Here is a 25,493-nt window from a genome sequence, read left to right on the forward strand (position 1 = left end):
GCTTTCATTTACAGATGATACCATGTATCAACTATTATCAAAAACAATATGGTAGCACGAAATCATTCTTGACAGTTACTATATCTGGATGTACATACTTTCGTATGAGATGCGGGCAGAAAAAAGGTTACAGGTGGCACAGCAAATGAGAAATATAGAGACTTGCCGGTCCTTCGCTTACATTCACTTGTCGGTTCACCGACACCTGTCAAAACTCGGCGCAATATCATTGCTCTTGCTTAGACGACTGATGTGCTCTCAGCAATATAACATTTTGCTTTTAATATTCTTCACCAGAGCTCTGTAGGGAAGACATATACACTATAGTGTACTTTTCGTGAAGTAACTACTGTTTGCCAAGGAGTAGATGATAATATGCACTATAACCACCTGGTGCGTCTTCGTATCCTCCGACATGTAAACTGTGATCTGTGATTCCGACCAGTAAGTACCGAACAATAAGACGTAAAACAAGTAATATGGTAGTCAGTAGCTGTTCTTCGTAGGTCCAGACCATGAAGAAGATTCTCTCAATAGCCATCTGCCTTTCCAACAGGTAAATTGCATATTGCTGATGATCGTCCAGCCTTATTCGTAAGCATGCTTCCAACATTACTCCTCTGTCGTTAGATCGTTTCATAGAATGGCTAGGTGTTCGTCGATCATTTGAACGGATAGCATGTACGCAAAGGAGAGAGTGGCAATACATAATAAAGCAAAGGAAGATGGGCAATATTGTAGCTTACTCACCTTCTAACCAACACCGATGGCTTCAACGCGTAAATTATCAGCCCTGCTACTCCATATATTGTTGGTCCCATTGTCATATAGTTATATTTGATCGTAGGCCGGTGATCGTGTTTCCTCAATTTTTACAATAGAAAAAAACGTTTCTGTCGATCTTCTCGTACTAGTTGCTGTCTTCTTTTTTTTTCACTGCTTCACTTTATTAAGGTTATACAGACATGTTTCATCATGTATGCATCGTACTAGTACGCACTGTATCTGTTTGTGCTTAAAGTTATACTTATTTAGATATTTCACTATGTATAATCTGCCCTTATCAGGCTGTAATTTCAATCAATGTAACTGTTGAATTTCCAAAAGCTTGTTCAACTTAATTTCAGTAGTATGTAATCGGTAGTATTCCGCTTTAAACATTAAGGAACCTATTATGCCACATGTATGTAAGGGAACTGTCAGGCGAGCAGCATGAGAGGTCTATGATGCAAGTGGATAGCACAGACATAAAAATACATGAAGGAAAAAAGAATACTTGGGAGTTGTTGAACTTGGATTCTACCACCATCGTCATCCGATGTATCACGATTTTAGCAACTTTTTTTAAAAGCTTTTTTATTGACAAAGTGAGGCATTTTTTACGTGTTGGGGTTAGCACTCAATGCAAACCTATTGTAGCTACCGTTCCAGTTTCTACTGTCAAAAATAATAATTACATACTATTGATCTTATTGTTTAATGTGATTACAGAGGAGATAAAATTACAGACAAAAATAATACTGATCGTGACGGAAGAGCTAATGGTCCTCCTATTTTATAACACATTACATATTAATCTTGGACAAGTTGCTAATGCAGATGAGAGAATTTTTGATGAAAAAGGAACCTGGATGTATGGGCTCGGGTAGTACTAAGCAATAGAGTGTAGAGCCTCAGAAAGAAAGGAGTCGATTTACAAAAAAAAGTTTCTGTTCCAACGTTCTGTTACAGTAATGCTCAAATGATGTTTTCACATGCACATCTATCATGTTTCGTAGTTGTGTCATCTTAAGTGACTTATGAAAAACCGGCCAATCGATTGTTTATGTACAGCTAAGTGTAGGGAAGCTCAAGAAGTAAAATGACTTATATTACATTTGAAGATTTCTTATTTGAAACTGGAGTGGGATAATAAGCTATTTAGGATCAAAAATCGTGTGATACACGATAAAGTTGAATACGTATTATAATCAAACAGCGTGTTATATTCAGCAGTCCACATACAATTAGTGCTCATTATAGTCAGGTACAGAGTAAACATAAACAATGTAGATTTATTTTCAAAAAAGCAAAACAGGCAAGTGGAGTTTTACTTTTACAGCCTGCGTCGACTAAGTAGTAGTAGTAGAATAAGTACAGGTGATGGGCTATTATGTAGTAAGATTGAGCTTAAGGTATATACAGTACATCGATGGAGTAATAAGTAGAAGACTGTTTAATTCTACAGTGGTAGCTTCAATTTGCATTACTTGATTAGTGTGACATTGCAATGTTTGTATAACTGGTTTCCATAACACAAAAAGCGAATCAGCCGTTAAATACAATGAGTGGCGTGTACAGTATGTGGTTGGATTATCTATAAGCTCCTCCTTGCTTATATGATACATGTAAAATAGAGGTAAGGGTGTTGACGTAGTTGACGACGTACTGCTCGTACATTAATGTGTAGGCTTTTCCCAAACAGTATCAGTAGTTGCCAATTGTTTCTTCATTATTGCGTTCTTAAAGCAACCTGCAAGTCGGAGAACGCACTGGTCATCGTTATTATCAGCTTGCGACGATCGGCAGGAAGATCGCGAAGCATGAATATATAACTGTCAAAGGTATGATATATTCTCACAAACAAACCATATGGTGCGCGTCACCAAGGATCGAAAATTTTGAAAAGGTGCCATTTTTTTAATTTAAGCTCCGCGTGATATACATAGAGGTGAGGAGTGAGGGTGGATCATTCATTAGAAATTCTATATATAATGGGACTTACGCGACTCTTGATCATCACTTCCATAATCGATAATGATATTATTGTACAGAGGAATAGCAGTATCATCTGGCATACGCATAGCAATTTAAAAAAATTCAGGTTCTTTGAAAACATTATTAGCAGTACGGGCTTTTTGGCTGGCTGCACGCTTTTTAGCTGATTAATGTCCCATATTGATAGATGGGCAAAGAAAGAAGGGGAGCTGCCACAAAGTCAATCCCTCGCGAAATTTTTTAAGGCACAGCCCAAGGCACTGTTACTCGGTTACATAAAGTCCCGTGGTTACACAGTGCTTAGCTGCTCATCGCGCTCATCCTTTAGTGTGCCAAAATCTGAAAAAACCATGCATTTACATATGAATCTTGCCTAAACCGACCAACTTTGAGCCCTTATTCCAAAAAATTATTTTATGAAAGAAAGAAAACTAATCCATAACATTTGTCTGTAAAATATTAAAGAACAAAAGTTATGGATTGAATTGGTTTAAAAAGGTTTAGATCAGGAGAAATAAGCTCTCAAAAAATAGGTAGAAATTATCGATCCTTGGTGACGCGCACCATATAGCAACAATGTTTACTATTACAAGGAATGTTGATCCACTCTATTACTAAGTCTCCGTAGAATCATTCCGCCAAAAAAAAGTCTTGAGAATGAATGATTGCCAGTGCGAAGTTCTGATTGTTTCAAGACCAGTCGAAAGTCCAAAGTGGGCCTGGTTATCTCGACATTGCCATTTCCAGTTCGGTAACCGTGACTCGTCGGGTAAAGTGGTACACCACGGTTAGGGCCGAAAATAATGACTATATATGATGTGAAGTTCGAGTCAGGCGGAACGTTCTCCTGTCTTACCGTTGTTAGTAATTGAACAAGAGGTATAGCTGGAGTTTTTTAAGAGCACCTGCAGCGGTCGCTGTTAAGAACCTGTTATGTTAAATTTAACAGTTTATTTAACAGCCAGACCTTGCAGCGGTTGCTGTTAACGTCCTGTTAAATTTAACAGCCCGAACAAAAACTGTTAAATTTAACAGTTTCTTGAATCGAGAAAAAGCACTTGAAAAATAAAGCTATATCTCTCTTCATTCTTTGTTTGTATTCTTCAAATTGAACAACGCTACTTCTAACGCCACTCGCCTGACTGACGTTTCTGCCGCTGCCCCCTGCTCAGGAGAAAGGGCAAAGCTTTCATTAAAACCAACGACGTGTGAAGTTAACAGCTTCGTAACAGTAACCGCTGCACGAAATGCCCTGTTAAGCTGTTACGCACTGTTAAGCGGGCTGTTAAACTCTGAAATTTAACAGTTTCGTAACAGCGACCGCTGCAGGTGCTCTAAGAAGTAGTTCAATAAAATTGTGTTCGGACCAACAGCTAGCACAAGCAGCGACGTCATATGTTACAAAGAGGATCCGATTTATGTTCAATGTGATCTATGCATTCAGAACGATGATAATGATGGTGGTGTGGGAACACATGCCAATCGGTCTGGTAGCATATAAGGAACATTGATGGGCTTAGCGATAAATAAAACGTCAATCCTGATAAGTCGTCATGCATTAGCAAAAATGGTCATCGGTAGTACAGACGCAGCTTCCGTCCATGTATTCTCATGGTGTGAGCAAAACGAGATGTTTTTCGGCATGTTTGGTTAGACTTGTTACGCAATAAGAAGTAGAATGTGTAATACACCTTATCCTACCTACATACCACCCACGAAATAGAAGTTTTAGCAGCATGGTGTAAACGAAATGAACTACAGTTGACTCCGTAACATGGCGCATTTAGCCCAGGAACGGGGAATACACAAATGTGGTGCGGTTATACAACTAGACGAAGTACATTTTCGGTGATGAAATTCTGTATAGCAATAAGGATGATAGAAGGGAGAATGTGGTAATATATTAACAGGATGGGACACAAAAATGATAAACTGGAGCATAAAGCCGTATGAAGAAATATAGCACTAAAAGGTAATTGTGAGATAATCATACAAAATAGTAAAATAAAAGTACGCTAATGGTAGGTAGGACAATAAGAAAGTTTTTTGTTTCTAAATTCTGTAAACATGAAGAAAGGACAATAATTAAGCCATCTTCTCACTACCCTTCTTCTCCTGTGACGAAGAGGAGGGCTCCGTATCCGAAGCAGTAACTTGTGCTTTTTCGGTCTTGGCAAGGGTTGCCAACGGATCGTTGGGATCGATACCCTTGGCAAGCAATTCTTTCTCGGCGTTCCAGACAAGCAATGAGCGCGTGCTGAAGATGACATCGAGCTCTTCCAAGGTCTTGTTCATTGTTTCGGGATACATAGCCCACACGACGGGAATAGCAAGGAAGTTGAGAGCGCCAAACAACAGGAATGTAGCCCAGCCAATACCTGCCAGCATAGGTGGCGTGATCTCCATGACTACAGCATTACCAATAGACCAGCCGACCACACTCCATGCACCACCACGAGCTCGAACACGAAGTGGGTAAATTTCGACCTATGGTATAAGTACATGCCCCATTTTCTCCCACTTAGTAAAAAATATTCTGAGATTGCTGATGTTATGTCATGTTGTGCTATGTGTGAGTATGATACCTACAGGATACAACCAGGGCACAGTCAACCTAGCGTAGTAAAAAGTTAGCATTTATCTATACAAAACGGTTAAATGTACTGCCATATATGCATTTACCAAGTCATTCCAAAAAATGCAGTGTAGGAGAAGATAAATACAGCGGCAGCAATACCAAAGGCCTGGTTTGAGAAGCAAAAGTTAGTCATCTGATACATGCCACTGCTGTGTTTCCCGTATCCCCTCATCCTTTCTCAACCTCTCTCATTTGATAAACTTACCGTTGGATTCATTTCTACAAGGTCTGGCTTAGTCAGAACCGCCACCAGAATCAATGAAATGCCTTGGAACACTGCCCCATAAAACAATGTGAACCGACGTCCCCACCTATCAAGCGTGAACACGGCTACCAGGGTGCAGAGCATGTAACTGACGTTGTTGCATCCAGACAAAAGCTGGGAAGTGCGCTCAGAGAAACCGGCGTTGGCAAAACTTTCGGGCGCATACACAGTAATCTAAACAAATACGTAAGTATATACAACCACAATAGTATCAGAAGGAAAGAGAAATGGTCAGTTTCTGTCTTGTGCTACCGTGAATAAAGCCCGGTTTGGATATTGTCCAAGAGAACAACAGGGCTGGAAACAATAACAAAAAAACTTACAACACCAATACCGGTAAGTTCCTGGATGATTTGGAGCCAGATGGACAAATGGACACGACGGGGGATATTGAACTCGTCATACTTGAACAACATGTCCCAGTAGTTGGGCTCGCCACCTTGCTTCTCTTCCAACAGCAATGTCTCCTTAATTTCCTCATACTCTTGTGTGACATTGGGATGGCTCACATCACCGTCACCGCGCAGGGCTGCCAGGATATTTAGGGCTTCTTCCGTTCGGCCCTTTTTGACGAGCCATCGAGGTGATTCAGGGAAGATATTGATGAAGACAGCAAGAACTAGTAGCGGGATCAACTGGAAACCGATGGGGAAACGCCAACGGAAACCACCTTCGTGGCTGTTAAGACCATAGGCGATCCAATACTGTTTTGACAAGAGAATTCATAATATGAGTTATTTGAGGACGAGGTAGAGCGTATGCTTATTACCAATCTATAGATGCTACATTACCGCAACAACAACACCAAAAATGTTAAGCGTGAACTCCATAGCGATAAACATACCGCGCGAGGTATGATGCGATGTTTCGGCACTCCATACTGGTACAATAGCGTTTCTGTCATATAAAGTGAGTGCATTTTAGTATTCATATTACCCTGACGAAAAAGACAAACAGTAAACTTACAAGTGACCAGTGCCAATACCGGTAATAATACGAGAGCAGATCATCCATGGAACATTAGTAGCAGCAGTCTGAAGAGCAGCACCAAAGACAGCGAAAATACAACCAACAACAACACACTTGATCCGACCAATCTTGTCACCAACATAGCCGCCCATGAGGGCGCCAATCAGTGTGCCTGCGTAGTACACCGCAACAATACCACCAAGAAGAGCTTCGTTATCCCACAGACCCATAGTAGTCTTGTAGTCTGGAGCGATGTTGACGCCGCTCATGACGCCTTGATCATACTATGTGTTTGATCGGTGAGTGGAGAAAAAGGTTTTATTTCGTCGATGTCAGATTACTCATCAAAGAGAAAACTTACGCCAAAGAAGAAGATGGACAGGCCAGCGGCACTGTTGATGGCAATGACCAGGTTGTTGCCTCGAAGATAGTTTGCTATCTGCAAGGACTTGAGCATCTCAGAAAGTGATGGAAGAGCAAGAAGAAAGAAAGAAGAAGAAAAAGGCAAACATGTTAGGGAAAATTAACCTTTTTATATATGCACAAGGGCGCGCGCGGCCAGGCTTCCCAATAAAAATCTGCGTGGATGTGTGAGCACAGAAATGGGGTCGGGCGTTACACAAAGCAGAGCAGCAGCAACGACGTCTTCCGAGTTCTTCCATTAGAGGAACAGTTACCCTACTCGGCAAAATTTGGTACTTTCTAAGCATCCGCGTGACCATCACTTCATTCGTAACAGAAACATGCTGGGTGAGTATGCATCGAGCGGGCTGGCTTTGCACATGGGCCAAAGGTGCTAGCTTCGATACGTAAAAGATATTGTGGGGATGTCTTTACCCCGCTCAATCTCCACTCGGTTCAAATCCACACCACCGGAAACAACACTACGCCCCACACCACCCTCTTACATGCGGAAAAGGAGAGTAAACGAGCTGAAATAGTTGATTGGCTTAAATCGACCAATAGGGAAAATTGTTGCTCGAATTGTACATTTTTTCTTGCTCCGGTCACAAAAGCCTTTCTATACTTGGACAATTTGATGAGATTGGGTCGCACAGATCTTCGTGTGGGAACCAGCGAGTGTGATTTTTAGGCGTTCTATACGGAGTATGAAATCGCCTTTTGGGTTTGCCTTGACCGTCCGTCCGTCTGTCACGCTGCGATTTAAACCCAGTTAGAGGAAAAAATTATCAGCCGAGCGAAGCGAGGCACGTGCACGTTGATGATAAAGACAGTTATACTGAGCTTAATTCACACAACGAAGTATCAAGTATAGAGCGCCTTGCCAAGGGTCGCCGCAGGCGACTTTTTCTATTTGGGTTGAGCGGGACAATACGTTTAAATATCAAATTCAAGTTTTTATATGACTGTGAACGCTGCGTCCTTGGCGGACATTTCGCTCGAGCCCGATCATGTGAAGAACAATTAAATAAAAACCCTTCACGGATGAGAGGGGAAAAGGTGGAGAGAGTGGGGTGATGGTTACATAAGAGATTGAATATAGAGGAAGGGGAAGAGGGAGGAGAATGCAATACATAGTGTGGTGAGAAGAAAGCCTTACTTAGCCAGGTTCTGGACGAGGAGGAGGCGGCAAGATCCAATCGATTAGGGCTTTACCAGGGTTGGCGTCATAGTATTGTTGGAGGTCAGAGTACGCTTGTCGTAGAGCGTCGAGTTCTGCAGAGTATCCGCCATGTGGTTGTGAGGTGGTTGATGGTAAGGGGTCATTTTGGTGGCAACTGAGGGAGTTGGTTGAGAATGAAGGACAAAGGGTCGCTGTGTTGTATGCGGTTGACACGGAGGCGGTCATGTATGTTTGGTTGTTGACAGTTGGAGCATGATTACGGTTTGCCATCGCGTTTAAGAATATGAAAAGTGATGGGAGGAAATCCAATTTTTGGGTCTGCCAATATAAGATTTCAGAGATCAGTACGATTCTTGGTATTTGAGTGTAATTTTTGCTCCATCGTTGAAAATTTATTTCAACCAAGAGAGCATTCCAACGAAAGGTGTTCTGCGTTTGAGAAATTAAGAACTGACAGCAGCACCTAATCCAGTTTTTTGATCTCGCCGATATAAATTAATATTGACCAGTACAGCCTTCAGGTCATGAATATAATTTCTCAAGCATTAATGCAATTTACTTAGAAGCCAGTGTATAGAAGCAACAGCATATTCGAATTATTATAACAGCTCTATCTTCAGATGTCTTTTACGTTGCTATTTTAGTCGCGAATAGTTTGCTGGTCACGGGACCCTATAATCCAAAAGTATTTTTTTTTGTAGGTGACCTTGGGTCAGTTTTTATTTGCCTACACGTATCGGGGAATGAATGAGGTATAGACAAGAAAAGGTAAGTGTGTGAGATTGCAGGAGGACCGGGACTCAGAGAAAATTAAAAGAAAGAAATCGGGAGTCTCAGTAAGTCGACGGAAGCGGATGGTTGGAAACGGTGGTGTGTTTTGTTCGTGGTGCCGAAGTTGGTTTTTTTTTTGTTACTTTTTTTTTTTTTGAGTTAGTGCTATATGCGATTGTGGGTGTCATATGGCAAGAGTTTTACGGTGGTTCGTATACAATGGATGGGCGAAGGCAATGGATAAGAAAATGTATGTCCCGGCAGATGTTGTCATGGACAAAGGGTACTTGGTCAAATACATAAAGCCAGTGAGCAGACCACTATTATCCAAAAGTAGAGGACTAACGCGAAGTGAAATTTGCAGGTCCGCAGTAATGCCGCGTTCCCTTCTATAACTTACTAGAGTGGGTCAGGAATAATCTGTCACTAGGCAACTCTTTCTTCGTTTGACACTTGCCATCACCATGGGAACGCGTGTTGGATACGATGGTAAGCATACTTTCTTCTTTTACTTTTACGTTGTGGCTATTTTATTGATCCTTATCTTTTGCAGAATTGCGCAACTACATTGAAAATAACAAGAACCCCTCAATGATCGGTTTTGTCACCAAGAATGCTGACCAGCTTGCATATCTTTCTACATCGACATCAAACACAACGCCCCAGGGATATTTTAATCATTGGAAGAACCAGTTTGTCATGGCAGTGTGTGAATTTCGACCTGACCTGAATATAAGGTGTTTATCTTTAGACATTGGACGGTATATATTTTTTAAAAGCTAATACTTTGTTATTGTTATTATTATTTTTTGTTTGCTGTATCTATAAAGCCATCGAAATTCTGCAAGAAAACATGGACAAAGCATCTACAAGAGTTGAAATAATTGGTAAGTTCTGCATATTTATTCATCTAATATCCACTACATTACATTTCAACATATTGATTTTTTTTTACTCACTCTCACTTTCATGCTTCTATAGCGAGATACTTTACAAAGCTCCCGCGTACAAGGACTGAAAGCTATCCAAAGTGCCTCGAAACAAGCTGGAAAACGAGTACGCAGAATCCTTGATTCAGAAAGCGGATATAATAGTGGAGAGGTGGATAATGACGAAGAAGACGAAGACGAAAAGCATACATCAACATATAACGAATTGGATGATGTGGATAAGTTGATCAAGTCGTTTCTACGTCATGTAAGAAAAAAAATACTTGGGTACTTGTGTATGTTGGGCTCTTTTGATCTCTTATATGAACTTCTCTTACAGACAAACGGACAACGTATAGTTGACGAAGAAAAAGCTTTTGTAAAACGAATGATGGACAAAAAAAAACAATAAGAGACCAATTGCTTGGGGTGGCTGCCTCAAATCTGTTACTTCAAGACGGTTGGAACAACTGAACAAACATATTTACCAAGTAATGTTTGCTCATTTTTTTTGTATCGCATGACTTTTGAGATGAATAAGAGTAAACAAGACTGACTTTATCGATCCATTCAAAATAGACTGTGTTTGTCCAGCATTGCCAACCTTATCTCGCCTGAATCCCTAAACTTTTTACGAACCATTCTGACACCATCTCAATTAAAATCTTTGCAGACAACTAGTACACCATCCTTACAAGGATTATCAGAAGAGTGTCTTGTAACATTTGATGAACTGATAAACGACAGGTAAAAGGAGAAAAAAAGCAGTAAGGTTTATGGTACCGAACGTTCTAAGATTGTATAACTTTATTCTTAGCACGATTCTTGACAGTGATGGCATAATGGAGAATATCCACAAGTTGCAAGCAACATTCTGCCGAAAAACAACAAGCGACATGTATAAAATGTTGAGCATTCTTCAACATGTGTAAGTACTATAGGAAACTGCGAAGAAGAAGAAAAAGGATACCAAACTAACAACAAACATATCATATTACTATCTATAGCATTGCACAGTTTGACGATTGGAAATCCGAAGTAGAAGAATCCGAGACAACTGTATACCGTCGCTTTGCAGTTCTTCTAGATTGTCTGTTTAGAAATACGGCTGTCATAATGAAAGAGTAAGAAGTATCTGGGGGATAATGAGAGCAAAACATGCCACGCAGATTATTGACTTTTCTTTTGTGCTGGCTTTATAGTGGAGAATGTGTTGCACAAACCACCAAGGATACCATGATCATTTTGCAAGCTCTTGCTGGGTACATTTCGACATCTAATCAACCTAAACCGTATGGTAGCAAAATTGACCTGCTTGCAGCAACTTGCTTGGACGGGGAGCAGTACGACTTGTGCAGTAATGAGTGGAAGCGAGGAGGCGTTTGCGATTCAATATTACTCAAGCAACAAGCCAAAAATTTACGAACAAATGCTGCCATTTTGTCAAATTTAATCAAGTTAGGCTGCTCAGATTGGATGGTAGCTATTGATTGGGCAGGTGAGTAGAATCTTCCATTCAATTTTTTTGCCTCCCACATTTTTGCGTCGACTCTCTTATTAATAATCACCACCAACGATGGAACAGGTGTGAACGGCTATACATATACCCTTTCTCTCCGTAACGACACCTTTGTAGCAAAACCATATAAAAACCTTATGATACCGAAACGAAGTACACAGTTGAAAACTTTCAAGAACACACTTAACTTTCTTTTTAAATGGAGGGTAAGCACTGAACAATAACAACCCTATATTTAAAATGCATTCTAATTTTTTTCTTACTGAAACAATTTCTACATGTGACATAGAACATGTTGGATAAAATGGCTGCACAAATTGACGATCAACCGAACGAAAATCCTCTCCGTGGAATCGTAGATTTCACAAGTCATACAACCACCACCAAAGTACCTACTATCATCATCACACCCACACTGGGCAAGAGAAAAATTGACGAAGTTGACCAGGACAACGGCGAACAATAACTCTTAGTATCAACTCATTCATCCTTTTTTTTACATTTTTCCCAATCTTCACCAAAACATTTGCTACATAGTTTCTACATTTTTTTGAATACCCATGATCAATACTATACTACAACTGTACTCCAGTTAACAAATAAACACGTATTGACAAGTAAAATGATTGCATTATAGTAGTGTTGGGGCTTAGACCAAAGTGGGGTACTGTATTTGGTTATTTCAACAATAATATATACATAGAAACGAATACAATAAAAACGGACCGATCAATCCCTCGAGACTCGGTTATCATACATAGTTTGATAATAAGATAGGAAATTTGAATCAAGTTACTTTTGCACTGATTTCTTACAATGACGTTTGATATTTTTTTATCATTTGATGATGTGGGTGATGGACGATAGAGCCGGGTACTTTCCATTAAATGTTATTCTTGATCTGAGGTATCTTAGGTTTGGCCACGATTGTTTTTTTGTTCTTTGTTTAGTTTGATGGCGCGTAAGACATCGTTATGCGATGAGCAAAATTTGCTTTACAGAATTGAGAATTGCTTACTGCGATATTTATTATGGTTTTGAGCTTTAACTTTTGTACGACCTAGGATAAAGGGACATCGTAACAACACAAAGAATAGCAACTATAAGGGATACAAAATGATCAATCAAGTATGATGTCTAATCTGTTTCTATCCACGTAGAACGCTTTCGGTGAATGCAGAAAGAGACACGCTACTCACTGCGAGATGGAAAAGTAACCGGAACCAACTGGTATCGTGCACTGCGCTACTAGTGATAAACCATATGAATGCAGTGCAGACATACTGTATTATCACGTTCACTTGGGGCGTTCTTCTTTCAATCGAATCAATTACTACCTGAGAGACGTGCTAACAGATAGATTCCCTCGGCAACCAATATGACAGACACTCTAAAAAGTAGAACATTCATACACCTTCACCGTCAGTTAACTGTATTCCTTGGTATGTTCCCCACGTCACACGCTTTCGTTGAATGCAGAAAGAGACAAGCTACTCACTGCGAGACTGAATAGAAATTGGAACCAGCAGGTATCGTGCACTGCGCTACTAGTGATAAACCATATGAATGCAGTGCAGACATACTTTATTACCACGTTCACTTGGGGGCGTTCTTCTTTCAATCGAATCAACTACTACCTGAGAGACGTGCTAACAGACAGATTCCCTTGTCAATTCGTTCCAAGGTAAAAAGATGGTTCCGATAATGTTTAACTTAAAATTGGAGCTAGAAAAAAAGGGATTTAGCAGCGACAAATTTTGCCTATTATGTATTAAATTACACAAAGAAAAGAAGATAAATATACCATTGAAGTGTCTTGATAGAATCAAAATTATGGTTCAGCTTAACCAAAGAATATTCTCAATCTGTAAAACAACACCTAATAACTCGGCTTGGCTGGTATTCTGAAAGAACCCTATCTTGCGCTGGTAGGAAAAAGCCGTCACGTCCAGCATAGTACACTGCAGGCTCGTAAAAGCATTCTCTCTACGGTCTTGGTCTACCATGCACAATTGACAGTAAATGAGACGCAAATGAAGACTGTTCATCGTAGAGAAGAACGGAAATTATCATGCAAATAATTTTTACTTTTCAATTGTTATTATTATAATCAATGTGTGTGTTTTCATAGCTCGAAGGACGGACTTTATTTTGGCAAACATACCCCAAGACAAGCCATGAGTGATGAAATAGAGCCACATCTGTTGGTGGAGGGGATTAGTGCAATAAGTTTATATATAAGACCGAGGAATAATGGAGGCTTCGATATGGCATAAAAGGGGCTCAATGTATTCTTGTTAACTAAGACTGAAAAGTAGTCACGGATGAGCAGCAACCAAGTAAGCTCTATTGTAGGTAGGTGACACTGTCGTTGGGTTGTTGACATCTATAATGGGCCCCCAGCCTTTCGCAGTAGTGAAGGTCTCAATAAGCTGCTGCAAAAAGTAAGGAATTCGCAACAACTGGGGTGACCGATTTTTGTTGCTGATTTCAACAGTACCTTATCACGGTTTGTATATCCTTAAGTAGCTGTGTACATAGCGGACAACAATATCGTTCATTATATTTGCTGTACTGAGGTTCTTTGGAAAGCTTCCATGACAGAGTTCTAATAACGGCGATACTTGTCAGTTTCAGTACTTTATTAGGATCAATTGAGACCTGAATACAGCGAAGTTTCAAGTAAACATCATGATAGAGTTGCTCGTCTTAGTGTCGTGTTGCTTTTGTTTTTTGTTTTTTTCTTGCGTAAGGGGAGTTGGGCGGGGGGCTGCTTCTCTTCTTTCTCGTTGTCGTTGATGCATGCTGCTTTGGTACCGGAAAAACCTTATAGCCATCACTTTTACTCCACGTTATTATGTTCCTGTCTCATCTTCTTCTTTACTTCATGAATTAGAGCTTCTGGTAAGGGATATTGTGGTCCATATGATGTTACACCTTCTGGTGTTTCTAGTCGCACTACCGACTCAGGAATTATACAGAATGATACGAGCGTTGGCATCTAGGCGAGGCCGAATGGCGTCATAGAATTGAGCCTGTTGCTGTTTATTGCCTGCAGGCGATTTATTCGGTTTTGGTACTTCTTTACTGGTCTCATCACTTACAAGTAGTTTACGACTGTCATCTCACGATGTTGGCTTCTTCTCGTTGTACTATTGTTCGCCATGCTCTTTTCCATTACCTTCCTATATTTTATTTAGATGCACGTCTTCAGGTTACTTTCCCAATAATCCCTTAATTTCGTGTCGTTCTTGGTCTTAGAAGGTTTCCTCGTGACTATCATCTATTCTCCATAGAGTTTGATCATTAGAAATGACAAGCAGTAACACTTGGCCGTTTCCTAAAAAAATCCAAGGATACAAATTTCGGAAATTAATGTCTCTGAATAGTTAATCATGTAACCGAACCAAAATCCGTTTTTCTGAATAGAATGCTAATCAAGCTCTGATTGATAAATAACTATAAAATTACTACTGCTATGTCCGCACGCACACTATATATAATAGCACGCTATGTTGTACTGTAGCCTTTTCTGTTATATTATCTCAACTTCTCTAGCTGAATTATGTATTAATGATTTTTTTTCATGGAGCCTTCCATCCCTGGATGGTTAGCATCATTCTTTTGCAGTGTCGATGCTGATATCTTCTCTGTATCTGTCTAATTTCGTAACATGACATGTGCAACTACTAATATAAACACTCATTTTTTAATACTTACTTTTTATCTTGTGGTCAAGGTAGAAAAGTTTGGTAAGACATATAAATATGTCACTGTAGGAAAGAAAAAAGCTTAATATACCTTAAAAACCTAAAATGTGGAAAAAACCTAAAACGGGCAAATTAAGGTATATTAAGGTTTTTTTAAATTTATAAAAACAAAATGGTTCAGGACATAATACCAAAACTTTAAGCCCTGGCAAAACTAAAAAATCTAAGAGTAAATCTTTGAAGTTTTTAAATAGATAAGATTGTCTAATTTAATTTAAACAATCTAATTTAGTATAGAAGAGATTAATACCTAAAGTTTAATTTATCATAAAATAAATTTGATTAATTAAGCACATAAGTGTTTTAAAGGCTTGATACATAAGTACCCAAGTATTTTTTTTCTTACATAACGTAGAAACGACTTGATCAACTTATCCATATCATCCAATTCGTTACATGTTGATGTATGCTTTTCGTCTTCGTCTTCTTCGTCATTATCCACCTCTCCACTATTATATCCGCTTTCTGAATCAAGGATTCTGCGTACTCGTTTTCCAGCTTGTTTCGAGGCACTTTGGATAGCTTTTAGTCCTTGTACGTGGGAGCTTTGTAAAGTATCTCGTTATAGAAGCATGAAAGTGAGAGTGAGTAAAAAAAATCAATATGTTGAAGTGTAATGTAGTGGATATTAGATGAATAAATATGCAAAATTTACCAATTATTTCAACTCTTGTAGATGCTTTGTCCATGTTTTCTTGCAGAATTTCGATGGTCTTGTAGATACAGCAAACAAAAAATAATAATAACAATAACAAAGTATTAGCTTTTGAAAAATATATACCATCCAATGTCTAAAGATAAACACCTTATATTCAGGTCAGGTCGAAATTCACACACTGCCATGACAAACTGGTTCTTCCAATGATTAAAATATCCCTAGGGCATTGTGATTGATGTCGATGTAGAAAGATATGCAAGCTGGTCTGCATTCTTGGTGACAAAACCGATCATTGAGGGGTTCTTGGTTTTTTTAATGTAGTTGTGCAATTCTGCAAAAGATAAGGATCAATAAAATAGCTACAACGTAAAATAAAAAAAAATTATGCTTACCATCATATCCAACATGTGCTCCCACGTTGAAGGCAAGATGCTTGCAAGTGTTAAACAAAGAAAGAGTTGGCTACGTGACTTGATACACTCTAGCAAGTTGTAGAAGGGGAACGCGGCATTACTGCAGACCTACAAATTTTACTTCGCATTAGTCCTCTACTTTTGGATTATAGGGTCCTGTGACCAGTAAACTATTTGCAACATAAAAGAAACAGAGCTGCTCGAGCGACCAAATTTCCCTTGCGTAGACCAAATTTTTACATATAGGAGTTTAAACATCCGTTACACATGTCCCCACTACTATCTTCACTCCTTCGGTTGACTAAACGTCTCCCCACACCGATTTCCAGATTTTTCCTTACAAACTGTAATTTCTTGCGTAGACTAAAAAAAAAGTGGAAGTGTAGTTCTTTATGTAGACCAAAAAAAAATATAATAAAACTCTACTATCAGTGATAGCAAATACTCCATTGCGACTTGTCATCAGCTGCAAGCACAAGCACTCAAGAATTACTTGAAACATTGCTGCGCCAGCTACTTCTTTACAAGAGCTGTATTTTACAGCAACATTGAAATGTATATATACTAGTAGCTCCTATGATATAGTAACAATTATGTTTATATTTTATAACCTAGATACTATGGGTCTGGAGGCAAGAAAATAATCGCAAAAACACTTCAAGACATACTACTGGTACACAAGATCGATGCTGCGAATGAGCACATCAAACCGATGGATACTCCGGAATATATAGCCTCCCGCTCTTGTTCCAGAGGTCAGGATGCGCCTAGTTAGGGAAGATCTTGAGTCGCCTGTTGAGACAGAAGAAGATTGTGATTGCACCATTAGCCTAGCATAAGAACACAGTCCCCTTAGCAACATGGCGCTTCTCTACATGGAGCGTAGCGTTGACTACAGTTTTTTAAATATCCAGATGACGATGACTCAGACAGTGAAGATTAGGGCAACCAAGAGCATCATATACTCTAATAAATAAAAAGTAGGACCATACTTTATCTTCTCCAATGTATCCCTATACACTTTCATTTAATCTTCTCTTTTTTTCTCTTTCTCTATACTCTTCTAATCAAAAAAGAAAAAGAATAATGTCTAGAAAAAGTTGTCAACCCTAAGTGGTAAATGGCTACCACTGGATATTATACCTCACTTACTGAACGTCACTATAAGGCAACATAATAAAGGTTGGTCTACACAAAGAACTACACTTCCACTTTTTTTTTGGTCTACGTAAGAAATGACAGATTGTAAGGAAAAATCTGGAAATCGGTATGTGGGGAAGTTTGGTCAACCGAAGGAGTGAGGATAGTAGTGGGGACATGTGTAACGGATGTTTAAACTCCTATATGTAAAAATTTGGTCTACGCAAGGGAAATTTGGTCGCTCGAGCAGCTCTGTTTCTTTTATGTTGCAAATAGTTAGCTGGTCACAGGACCCTATAATCCAAAAGTAGAGGACTAATGCGAAGTAAAATTTGTAGGTCTGCAGTAATGCCGCGTTCCCCTTCTACAACTTGCTAGAGTGTATCAAGTCACGTAGCCAACTCTTTCTTTGTTTAACACTTGCAAGCATCTTGCCTTCAACGTGGGAACACATGTTAGATATGATGGTAAGCATAATTTTTTTTTATTTTACGTTGTGGCTATTTTATTGATCCTTATCTTTTGCAGAATTGTGCAACTACATTGAAAATAACAAGAACCCCTCAATGATCGGTTTTGTCACCAAGAATGCTGACTAGCTTGCATATCTTTCTACATCGACATCAATCACAATGCCCCAGGGATATTTTAATCATTGGAAGAACCAGTTTGCCATGGCAGTGTGTGAATTTCGACCTGACCTGAATATAAGGTGTTTATCTTTAGACATTGGATGGTATATATTTTTCAAAAGCTAATACTTTGTTATCGTTATTATTATTTTTTGTTTGCTGTATCTACAAGACCATCGAAATTCTGCAAGAAAACATGGACAAAGCATCTACAAGAGTTGAAATAATTGGTAAATTTTGCATATTTATTCATCTAATATCCACTACATTACACTTCAACATATTGATTTTTTTTACTCACTCTCACTTTCATGCTTCTATAGCTAGATACTTTACAAAGCTCCCACGTACAAGGACTAGAAGCTATCCAAAGTGCCTCGAAACAAGCTGGAAAACGAGTACGCAGAATCCTTGATTCAGAAAGCGGATATAATAGTGGAGGAGAGGTGGATAATGACAAAGAAGACGAAGACGAAAAGCATACATCAACATATAACGAATTGGATGATGTGGATAAGTTGATCAAGTCGTTTCTACGTTATGTAAGAAAAAAAAATACTTAGGTACTTGTGTATCAAGCCTTTGAAACACTTATGTGCTTAATTAATCAAATTTATTTTATGATAAATTAAACTTTAGGTATCAATCTCTTCTATACTAAATTTGATTGTATAAATTAAATTAGACAATCTTATCTATTTAAAAACTTTAAAGATTTACTCTTAGATTTTTTAGTTATGCCGGGGCTTAAAGTTTTGGTATTACGTCCTGAACTATTTTGTTTTTATAAATTTTTTGATTTATAAAAACAAAAAGAAAATAGAATTCTAGATTCCGCCTGTAGGGGAGGGAATCTAGGGTCCTCCTAAATTCTTTTTCTAAACTAGCCCAGGCACTGAGTGCCTGGTGCCAAAACCATGCTTAAGAGCGGGGATCTAGTTGTTAAGTGAGTAATGGTTTTATTTGGAGTATTAACCATGATTTTAGCGATTGCCCTATTCTCCCTTCGAATCCCTACAATTGATTTTAACTGAATTACTGTAATTTTATTACTTTTCTCTACATTATTATCATATAATACACTTTATATTGATTTAGTAGGTTCAGGAGTAAGTGTATTCGGTGGATTATTTCAAGTTACTACAATTACTCAAAGTATTGATGTATTCATTTATCTATTAGGAGCCTTAGTGCTTTTATTAGGAGAAAACTCCACTTTAGTAAGTAAAGGTAAAGGATTATCAGTACTAGCAGAATATCCTCTTATTGCATTATTTTCTATATTAGGTATGAGTAGTTTAATTTCAAGTAGTGACTTAGTTTCTATGTTCCTATCTATTGAACTATAAGTTTTGCTGTTTATATTTTAGCGACTATTTATAGAGAATCTGAATCAGCTACAGTTGCAGGATTTAAATATTTCTTATTAGGAAGTTTATCTTCAGCTTTGATTTTATTAGGAAGTAGTCTATTATATGGTTTCACAGGACTAACTAGTTTTGAAGGATTATATATGCTATGTTCAACTACAACAGTTAACCATGCTATTGAAATTAGTGTATTATTAATGGTTATAGGTTTATTATTCAAAGTATCAGCAGCTCTCTTCCATAGTTGGGCTCTAGATGTTTATTTATAGTGTACCAACTGTAGTAACAGCTTGGTTGACAACTATGCCTAAAGTCTCCTTATTAGTATTTATTTTAGAATTCCAAGGATTTACTCAATTAAGGAATTGGTCTTCATGGACATATTTACTATTAAAGTATTAATTAGTTCTTTATTATCATTAGTGATTGGTACTATTGGAGGATTAGCTCAATATAGACTTAAACGATTATTAACATTTAGTACTATTTCTCGTGTTGGATTCTAATTATTAGCATTAGCTATTAATAGTGAAGAATCAGTAGAATCATTTTTATTCTATCTAGTTCAATATTCATCAACAAATGTAAACATATTCTTCATTTTGATTGCCTTTGGATATTTATTACAAACTAAAGGATTATCAACATATTCACCAGTTCAATATATTAATCAACTTAAAGGTCAATTTAAAACAAATCCTTTACTTAGATTAAGTTTAGCTATTTGTTTATTCTCTATGGCTAGTATTCCTCCATTAGTAGGATTCTTTGGTAAACAGATGGTTTTATATGCAGCTACTCATAATGGTAATTTCTTCTTAGCTTTAGTAGCAGTAGTAGTAAGTGTAGTAAGTGCAGCTTATTATTTAAGAGTTATTGAAGTAATTCATTTTGATCCTTTAAATGTTACTGAAACAGTTGAAACAAATAAAGGAGAATTAACAACTTCAAGTAGTTTAGTAATTGCAACTATTACTCTTCTACTTATTTTCTTTATTTTAAATCCAATACTATTATTAAATAGTGTACACTTACTCACTTTAAATCTATTCTATTGGTAATAAGTACATTAACATTACTTGTTTTATTTATTCCAGTACAGTGAACCCCGCTTTTTGCACCCCCGTTTATTACAGATCCCCACTTATTACAACTTTTTTGAGCAGATTCCCGCTTAATACTTAGTAAAATTGCAGATTCCTCAGTTTTTGCAGATTGCAACTTGGAAATCGGACCTGTAATTTCTCGCTTCAGCCTTATATATTGTATATTAATCTCAAGCTTCAGAGACAGTGAGACTCGAACCAGTGACAAAAGAGATACACTATTGTATTCTATTATTTAAGAGCTTTAAACTAAATAAGGAAAGATGTGATTGCCAGCTTATCGATCCACTTGTGTAACATATTCACATTTTACAGTTCCTCAGATTTTGCAACTTTTTGACGGTATTCCCACTGTTGCAAAAACGGGGATTCACTGTATTAGCTGTAGTTTTATTATCATAGTAGCAAATCTATTATTAGCTGTTAATAAACCATATAGTGAAAAAGTATCACCTTATGAGTTAAACCTATGCTCCATTAATAAGTAATTATTGAATTGATAATTCCAGTACATGCGGGAATATCCTAAAGATAAAGATACTATTATAGTAACAATTCTTTATATATTACAATAGACAATCCATAAGTAATTATAAATAACTTTAGAGACTACAATGGAAATTCCAAATATCAAATCTTTTTTTATTTGGAATATAATATAGTCCATACCTTTTTGAAAAAAAAGAATATATAGTGGGTTTACACCATTAGGAGATGCTCGACAAAAATTTAGTGTTCAATTTTATTTTGTAGCAATTCTATTTATCGTATTTGACTTAGAGGTTCTATTCTTATTCCTATTTGCAGTATCTCTATATGAAATTTCTTCTTTAGGATTCTGGGTAGTTATTTTCTTCTTAATTATCTTAACAATTGGGTAAACAAGCCCTAATAACATTAATGTTATTATTAATCTTATTATATGCTGGAAAATCCTTAAAGACTGTAATACCTTATTGGTAATAATTTACAGTATTGGATAATCAGCAGGATATAAATTATCCTCAGAGACTACAAATAAGACATTCATAATGAATGAAGAAATAGTCCCATCCATGATAAAAATTATGGCGGTATAATCCGGAGTTATTTTTAATCTCATTGAGCAGTATTGTTATAACCAAATGATTAATGAGATTTTTGATCCTTAACTTAAGATATTGTTGTTTACGAGTGGTCTAAAGGAGCTTTAAAATTTGCTAAAGATCCTTCACTTTCAAAAATCAACCTATAAATATTACTTTTTAAATAAGGTCATATAGTACTTAGTATTATATGGCCCCCTTAATCCACTCAATTACAATATTGTCTGTGTTATAATATATAAGTGGACAAAATATGGATAACAACTAATAGATAATAACTAAATAAACTATTACCTAAATTTTTACATAAACTAAGGAATAATAAATTTAAATAATGTTAATTAGTCATTATTTATTTAATGAATAGAATAATAAATTACTTAATATGACAAACATTGATTTACACACTTATTTAAACGAATTAAAACCTGAGTACATTTATTTAAACAGTTCAACTGAAAAATTAAAAATATTAAAAGAATTAAAATATATTTCTGGAATTTATCTATGGTACAATAATATTACAGATAATTATTATATTGGTAGTGCTAAGGATTTATCTAATAGATTAGCTAGATATTATAGACCTTCTGAATTAATTAGAATTAAAGGAAGTTTAATTCATAGAGCTTTATTAAAATATGATCATGAAAATTTCTCTGTTTATATTTTAGAAACTTGTAATTCATCAGAATTAATTACAAGAGAACAAAATTATATTAATTTATTAAAACCTATTTATAATATTTTTAAATTTGCTCATTCTAGTCAAGGTTATATGCATAATGAAGAAACTCGAAAAATTATGAGTCAAATTAAAAAAGAAGATCCTAAATTAATAGAAAGAATCTTAGTTTTAGCTGAAATTAATAAAGGTAAAAAACGTTCAGAAGAATTTAAAAAATTAAGAAGTGAATTAACTAAAGGCTATAATAATCCTAATTTTGGAAAAGGTAATTCTGTTATTGAATATGATATTGTTAATAATAAAATTAAAATTTATTCATCAGTAAGTAATGCTGCTAAAGCTCATAATACAGGTAGGAATTCTATTAGATATTGTATTAATAAACAAAATTTATATAAATCTCAATACAAGTTTAAATATTTTGATTCTTTTGAAGATAATGATTAAAATTTTAATTTATTTTTAGTCTATGCCTCGCAAACCTGGGTCATTAATTAATGACCCTCTTATAATTAAAGGGATTAGAACCCCTCTAAATTTGTACAATTAGTAATAAATAAATCTCTCCTCACAATAAATACCTATAATTAGATGAAGAGTAAAAATGTGTATTAAACCTTTAATAAAATTAGACGCAGGGTGGGAACTTACCCGCAGGTGACCCGTAAGCCTTAAAACCTATAAAAACTAGGAGAGGGGTGGATATTTGTTTAAATAATCTTTATTAAAAATCTACAAAATAATTGATTTATGCAATTCCTCTGAGTTTCATATATATACAAGTTGATATAATTAATACCTGAGAAAGGAAAATAATAATGTAAAAATATGTATTACTATGGTTTACTAATTTTAAATAATTATTAATGATAGGTAATAACTATTTAGGAGCTTTATTAATATATTGATCTCCATATAATTTAGTATAATAGTTAGTAATTAAACCCATTAGAGCAGATGAAGTAGCAAAACTAAATAACATAGTACCAGTACTACAGTGGTCCCCCGCTTTTTGCAGCAGCGGTTTTTGGTGGAAAAAAACTGTAAAAAGTGGGGAACTGCAAAAAGTGAGGATAAGTATGAGATGTTACACAGACTGAGTCTATAATGTCAATCAAGTGTCAATGATAGTAAACTAATTAAAAGTGTCGGTGCTGTGCTGAGGTTACTTATTATAACTCAACTCTTATATAAAAGGCTATTGTCTCACTCTTGATGTTTATATACTGCACTATCAGCACCTCCACACCACTATAGTAAAAGCGAAATACCAAAAGCTTACTGAATAGTAAAACGATGCTATTTATCAACATTACATGTAGATGTCACTGGTTTGAGACTCTGTGTCCCAGGCTCCCAAGTTAATAGCGGAAAACTACAGGTCCCCATTTTTGGCCTGCAAAATGCAAAAAGTGAGGAAACTGCAATTTTATTAAGTGATGAGTGGGTGTGCTCCAAAAAAATCTGCAAAAACTGAGGATCTGCAAAAAGTGGGGCTGCAAAAAGCGGGGGACTACTGTAAAAGATGCAAAAAAAGGATAATTAACAGATTCATTTATATGTAAAGCTTCTAAATCAAATAAAGAAGCTTTTTTAATATCAAGTGAATTTAATGTATTATCTTCTAATTCTGTTTGGGACTCTAAATTTCTATTCTTAAATGCTTCATTTGCCTCTTTTGATCTCTTATATGAACTTCTCTTACAGACAAACGGACAACGTATAGTTGACGAAGAAAAAGCTTTTGTAAAACGAATGATGGACAGAAAAGAGACAATAAGAGACCAATTGCTTGGGGTGGCTGCCTCAAATCTGTTACTTCAAGATGGTTGGAACAACTGAACAGACATATTTACCAAGTAATGTTTGCTCATTTTTTTTTGTATCGCATGACTTTTGAGATGAATAAGAGCAAACAAGACTGACTTTATCATTCCATTCAAAATAGACTGTGTTTGTCCAGCATTGCCAACCTTATCTCGCCTGAATCCCTAAGCTTTTTACGAACCATTCTGACACCATCTCAATTAAAATCTTTGCAGACAACTAGTATACCATCCTTACAAGGATTATCAGAAGAGTGTCTTGTAACATTTGATGAACTGATAAACAATAGGTAAAGTAAAAAGGAGAAAAAAAGTAGTAAGGTTTATGGTACCGAACGTTCTAAGATTGTATAACTTTATTCTTAGCACGATTCTTGACAGTGATGGCATAATGGAGAATATCCACAAGTTGCAAGCAACATTCTGCCGAAAAAAAACAAGCGACATGTATAAAATGTTGAGCATTCTTCAACATGTATAAGTACTATAGGAAACTGCGAAGAAGAAGAAAAAGGATACTAAACTAACAACAAACATATCATATTACTATAGAGGACATTCAGCTACATCAGACTTTTTAAAAATATTTATTTATACATTATTTTATATACAACATAATTTATGATCTATTTTTTTAACGTTTTTATTATTTTTTTTTTAAATGTTAAGACTTCTAATATATCACATGACTTTTTTATTTATTTATTTTTATTATTCAATAATAAATTATGAAAAAGAAAAGTAATAAAAAATTGTTAATTATTTTTCAACTTTTTGGGGTCATGTGATATATTAGAAGTCTTGGCATTTAAAAAAAATAAAAATAAAAATATTAAAAAAATAGATCATAAATTATGTTGTATATAAAATAATGTATAAATAAATATTTTTAAAAAATCTAATGTAGCTGAATGTCCTCCTTGATAATAATTTGTATATTATTTTATAGAAAATCTTAATATTTTTTGAAAAGGAGGATATCCTGACATAATCTAAACATTAATATCTCAAATAAATTATAAAATTTAACTGTTTTTAAATACTTATCTATTATTAATGTTTCATTAAAGCTTTCTTGCCACACCTATTCATTGTATGTTTCATCATAGTTTTTCTATTTTACCAGAAATTTCATCCTCTTTTTGAATTTTCTATAACTTAGTATTCTTTCTACTTCAAAATTTTCTTCATCATTTTCACTTTCCAGATCCATGATTAATTCATTTGATCTTTGCATATTATTATATTCAAAATAATTATATAAGTAATCTAATTGTCTATTATTCATTTCCACTAGTTTTACCAAGTCTAACTTGTATATAATATTATCTACTTCTTTATTTGGATTAGGATAATTAAAGTTTTCATTAGA

At 36.1% G+C, this 25,493-nt stretch overlaps 7 protein-coding genes across 7 annotated transcripts; 4 read left to right on the top strand and 3 right to left on the bottom strand.

Moving 5' to 3' along the window:
* Positions 1 to 4,498: 4,498 nt before the first annotated feature.
* Positions 4,499 to 7,101, bottom strand: BDB00DRAFT_834221 (general substrate transporter). The gene is made up of 8 exons (XM_053124320.1): positions 6,991 to 7,101; positions 6,627 to 6,913; positions 6,452 to 6,557; positions 5,984 to 6,364; positions 5,601 to 5,834; positions 5,440 to 5,501; positions 5,347 to 5,371; positions 4,499 to 5,244 (listed from the first exon to the last, which is right to left on the bottom strand). Exons 1-8 carry the CDS (start codon positions 7,084 to 7,086, stop codon positions 4,843 to 4,845), a joined length of 1,593 nt encoding a protein of 530 aa, XP_052977465.1. The 5' UTR covers positions 7,087 to 7,101; the 3' UTR covers positions 4,499 to 4,842.
* A 993-nt stretch (positions 7,102 to 8,094) lies between these two features.
* Positions 8,095 to 8,481, bottom strand: BDB00DRAFT_834227 (uncharacterized protein). The gene has a single exon (XM_053124321.1). The coding sequence runs from the start codon at positions 8,437 to 8,439 to the stop codon at positions 8,191 to 8,193; it is 249 nt and encodes an 82-aa protein (XP_052977466.1). The 5' UTR covers positions 8,440 to 8,481; the 3' UTR covers positions 8,095 to 8,190.
* Positions 8,482 to 9,114: 633 nt separating this feature from the next.
* On the top strand, positions 9,115 to 9,819 carry BDB00DRAFT_834228 (uncharacterized protein). Its single transcript, XM_053124322.1, has 3 exons — positions 9,115 to 9,268; positions 9,350 to 9,474; positions 9,539 to 9,819. Exons 2-3 carry the CDS (start codon positions 9,450 to 9,452, stop codon positions 9,766 to 9,768), a joined length of 255 nt encoding a protein of 84 aa, XP_052977467.1. The 5' UTR covers positions 9,115 to 9,268; positions 9,350 to 9,449; the 3' UTR covers positions 9,769 to 9,819.
* Positions 9,820 to 10,819: 1,000 nt separating this feature from the next.
* Positions 10,820 to 12,056, top strand: BDB00DRAFT_834235 (uncharacterized protein). Its single transcript, XM_053124323.1, has 4 exons — positions 10,820 to 10,842; positions 10,922 to 11,412; positions 11,500 to 11,639; positions 11,723 to 12,056. The coding sequence occupies exons 2-4, from the start codon at positions 11,073 to 11,075 to the stop codon at positions 11,897 to 11,899; spliced, it is 657 nt and encodes a 218-aa protein (XP_052977468.1). The 5' UTR covers positions 10,820 to 10,842; positions 10,922 to 11,072; the 3' UTR covers positions 11,900 to 12,056.
* A 3,370-nt stretch (positions 12,057 to 15,426) lies between these two features.
* On the bottom strand, positions 15,427 to 15,892 carry BDB00DRAFT_874592 (uncharacterized protein; the record flags this gene model as incomplete). Its single annotated transcript, XM_053127237.1, has 3 exons — positions 15,427 to 15,453; positions 15,550 to 15,761; positions 15,859 to 15,892. The coding sequence occupies 3 exons, from the start codon at positions 15,890 to 15,892 to the stop codon at positions 15,427 to 15,429; spliced, it is 273 nt and encodes a 90-aa protein (XP_052977469.1).
* A 2,350-nt stretch (positions 15,893 to 18,242) lies between these two features.
* On the top strand, positions 18,243 to 20,594 carry BDB00DRAFT_883910 (uncharacterized protein; the record flags this gene model as incomplete). Its single annotated transcript, XM_053128279.1, is given in 11 exon segments — positions 18,243 to 18,276; positions 19,145 to 19,276; positions 19,301 to 19,354; positions 19,367 to 19,373; positions 19,397 to 19,637; positions 19,672 to 19,673; positions 19,686 to 19,784; positions 19,823 to 19,896; positions 19,930 to 20,223; positions 20,239 to 20,375; positions 20,514 to 20,594. The coding sequence occupies 11 exon segments, from the start codon at positions 18,243 to 18,245 to the stop codon at positions 20,592 to 20,594; spliced, it is 1,155 nt and encodes a 384-aa protein (XP_052977470.1).
* A 1,398-nt stretch (positions 20,595 to 21,992) lies between these two features.
* BDB00DRAFT_767457 (GIY-YIG nuclease superfamily) lies at positions 21,993 to 22,742 on the top strand (the record flags this gene model as incomplete). The annotated part of the gene is made up of 2 exons (XM_053119670.1): positions 21,993 to 22,416; positions 22,483 to 22,742. The coding sequence occupies 2 exons, from the start codon at positions 21,993 to 21,995 to the stop codon at positions 22,740 to 22,742; spliced, it is 684 nt and encodes a 227-aa protein (XP_052977471.1).
* Between the last annotated feature and the right edge of the window lie 2,751 nt (positions 22,743 to 25,493).

The sequence above is a fragment of the Zychaea mexicana genome (assembly GCF_025766255.1).
Source record: "Zychaea mexicana strain RSA 1403 chromosome Unknown BDB00scaffold_61, whole genome shotgun sequence".
NCBI classification, from domain to species: domain Eukaryota; kingdom Fungi; phylum Mucoromycota; class Mucoromycetes; order Mucorales; family Lichtheimiaceae; genus Zychaea; species Zychaea mexicana.

What these genes read in the sequence shown, in the direction of transcription:
- BDB00DRAFT_834221 (XM_053124320.1), bottom strand. Translation starts at nt 7,086, where the DNA reads ATGCTCAAGTCCTTGCAGATAGCAAACTATCTTCGAGGCAACAACCTG. An exon ending in TTTTTGGTGTTGTTGTTGCG is followed by an intron (nt 6,365 to 6,451) that starts GTAATGTAGCAT and finishes TTGTCAAAACAG; the next exon opens with TATTGGATCGCCTATGGTCT. An exon ending in AACTTACCGGTATTGGTGTT is followed by an intron (nt 5,835 to 5,983) that starts GTAAGTTTTTTT and finishes GTATTTGTTTAG; the next exon opens with ATTACTGTGTATGCGCCCGA.
- BDB00DRAFT_834227 (XM_053124321.1), bottom strand. Translation starts at nt 8,439, where the DNA reads ATGACCGCCTCCGTGTCAACCGCATACAACACAGCGACCCTTTGTCCT.
- BDB00DRAFT_834228 (XM_053124322.1), top strand. Translation starts at nt 9,450, where the DNA reads ATGGGAACGCGTGTTGGATACGATG. An exon ending in AACGCGTGTTGGATACGATG is followed by an intron (nt 9,475 to 9,538) that starts GTAAGCATACTT and finishes TATCTTTTGCAG; the next exon opens with AATTGCGCAACTACATTGAA.
- BDB00DRAFT_834235 (XM_053124323.1), top strand. Translation starts at nt 11,073, where the DNA reads ATGCCACGCAGATTATTGACTTTTCTTTTGTGCTGGCTTTATAGTGGA. An exon ending in GGTAGCTATTGATTGGGCAG is followed by an intron (nt 11,413 to 11,499) that starts GTGAGTAGAATC and finishes ACGATGGAACAG; the next exon opens with GTGTGAACGGCTATACATAT. An exon ending in ACTTTCTTTTTAAATGGAGG is followed by an intron (nt 11,640 to 11,722) that starts GTAAGCACTGAA and finishes CATGTGACATAG; the next exon opens with AACATGTTGGATAAAATGGC.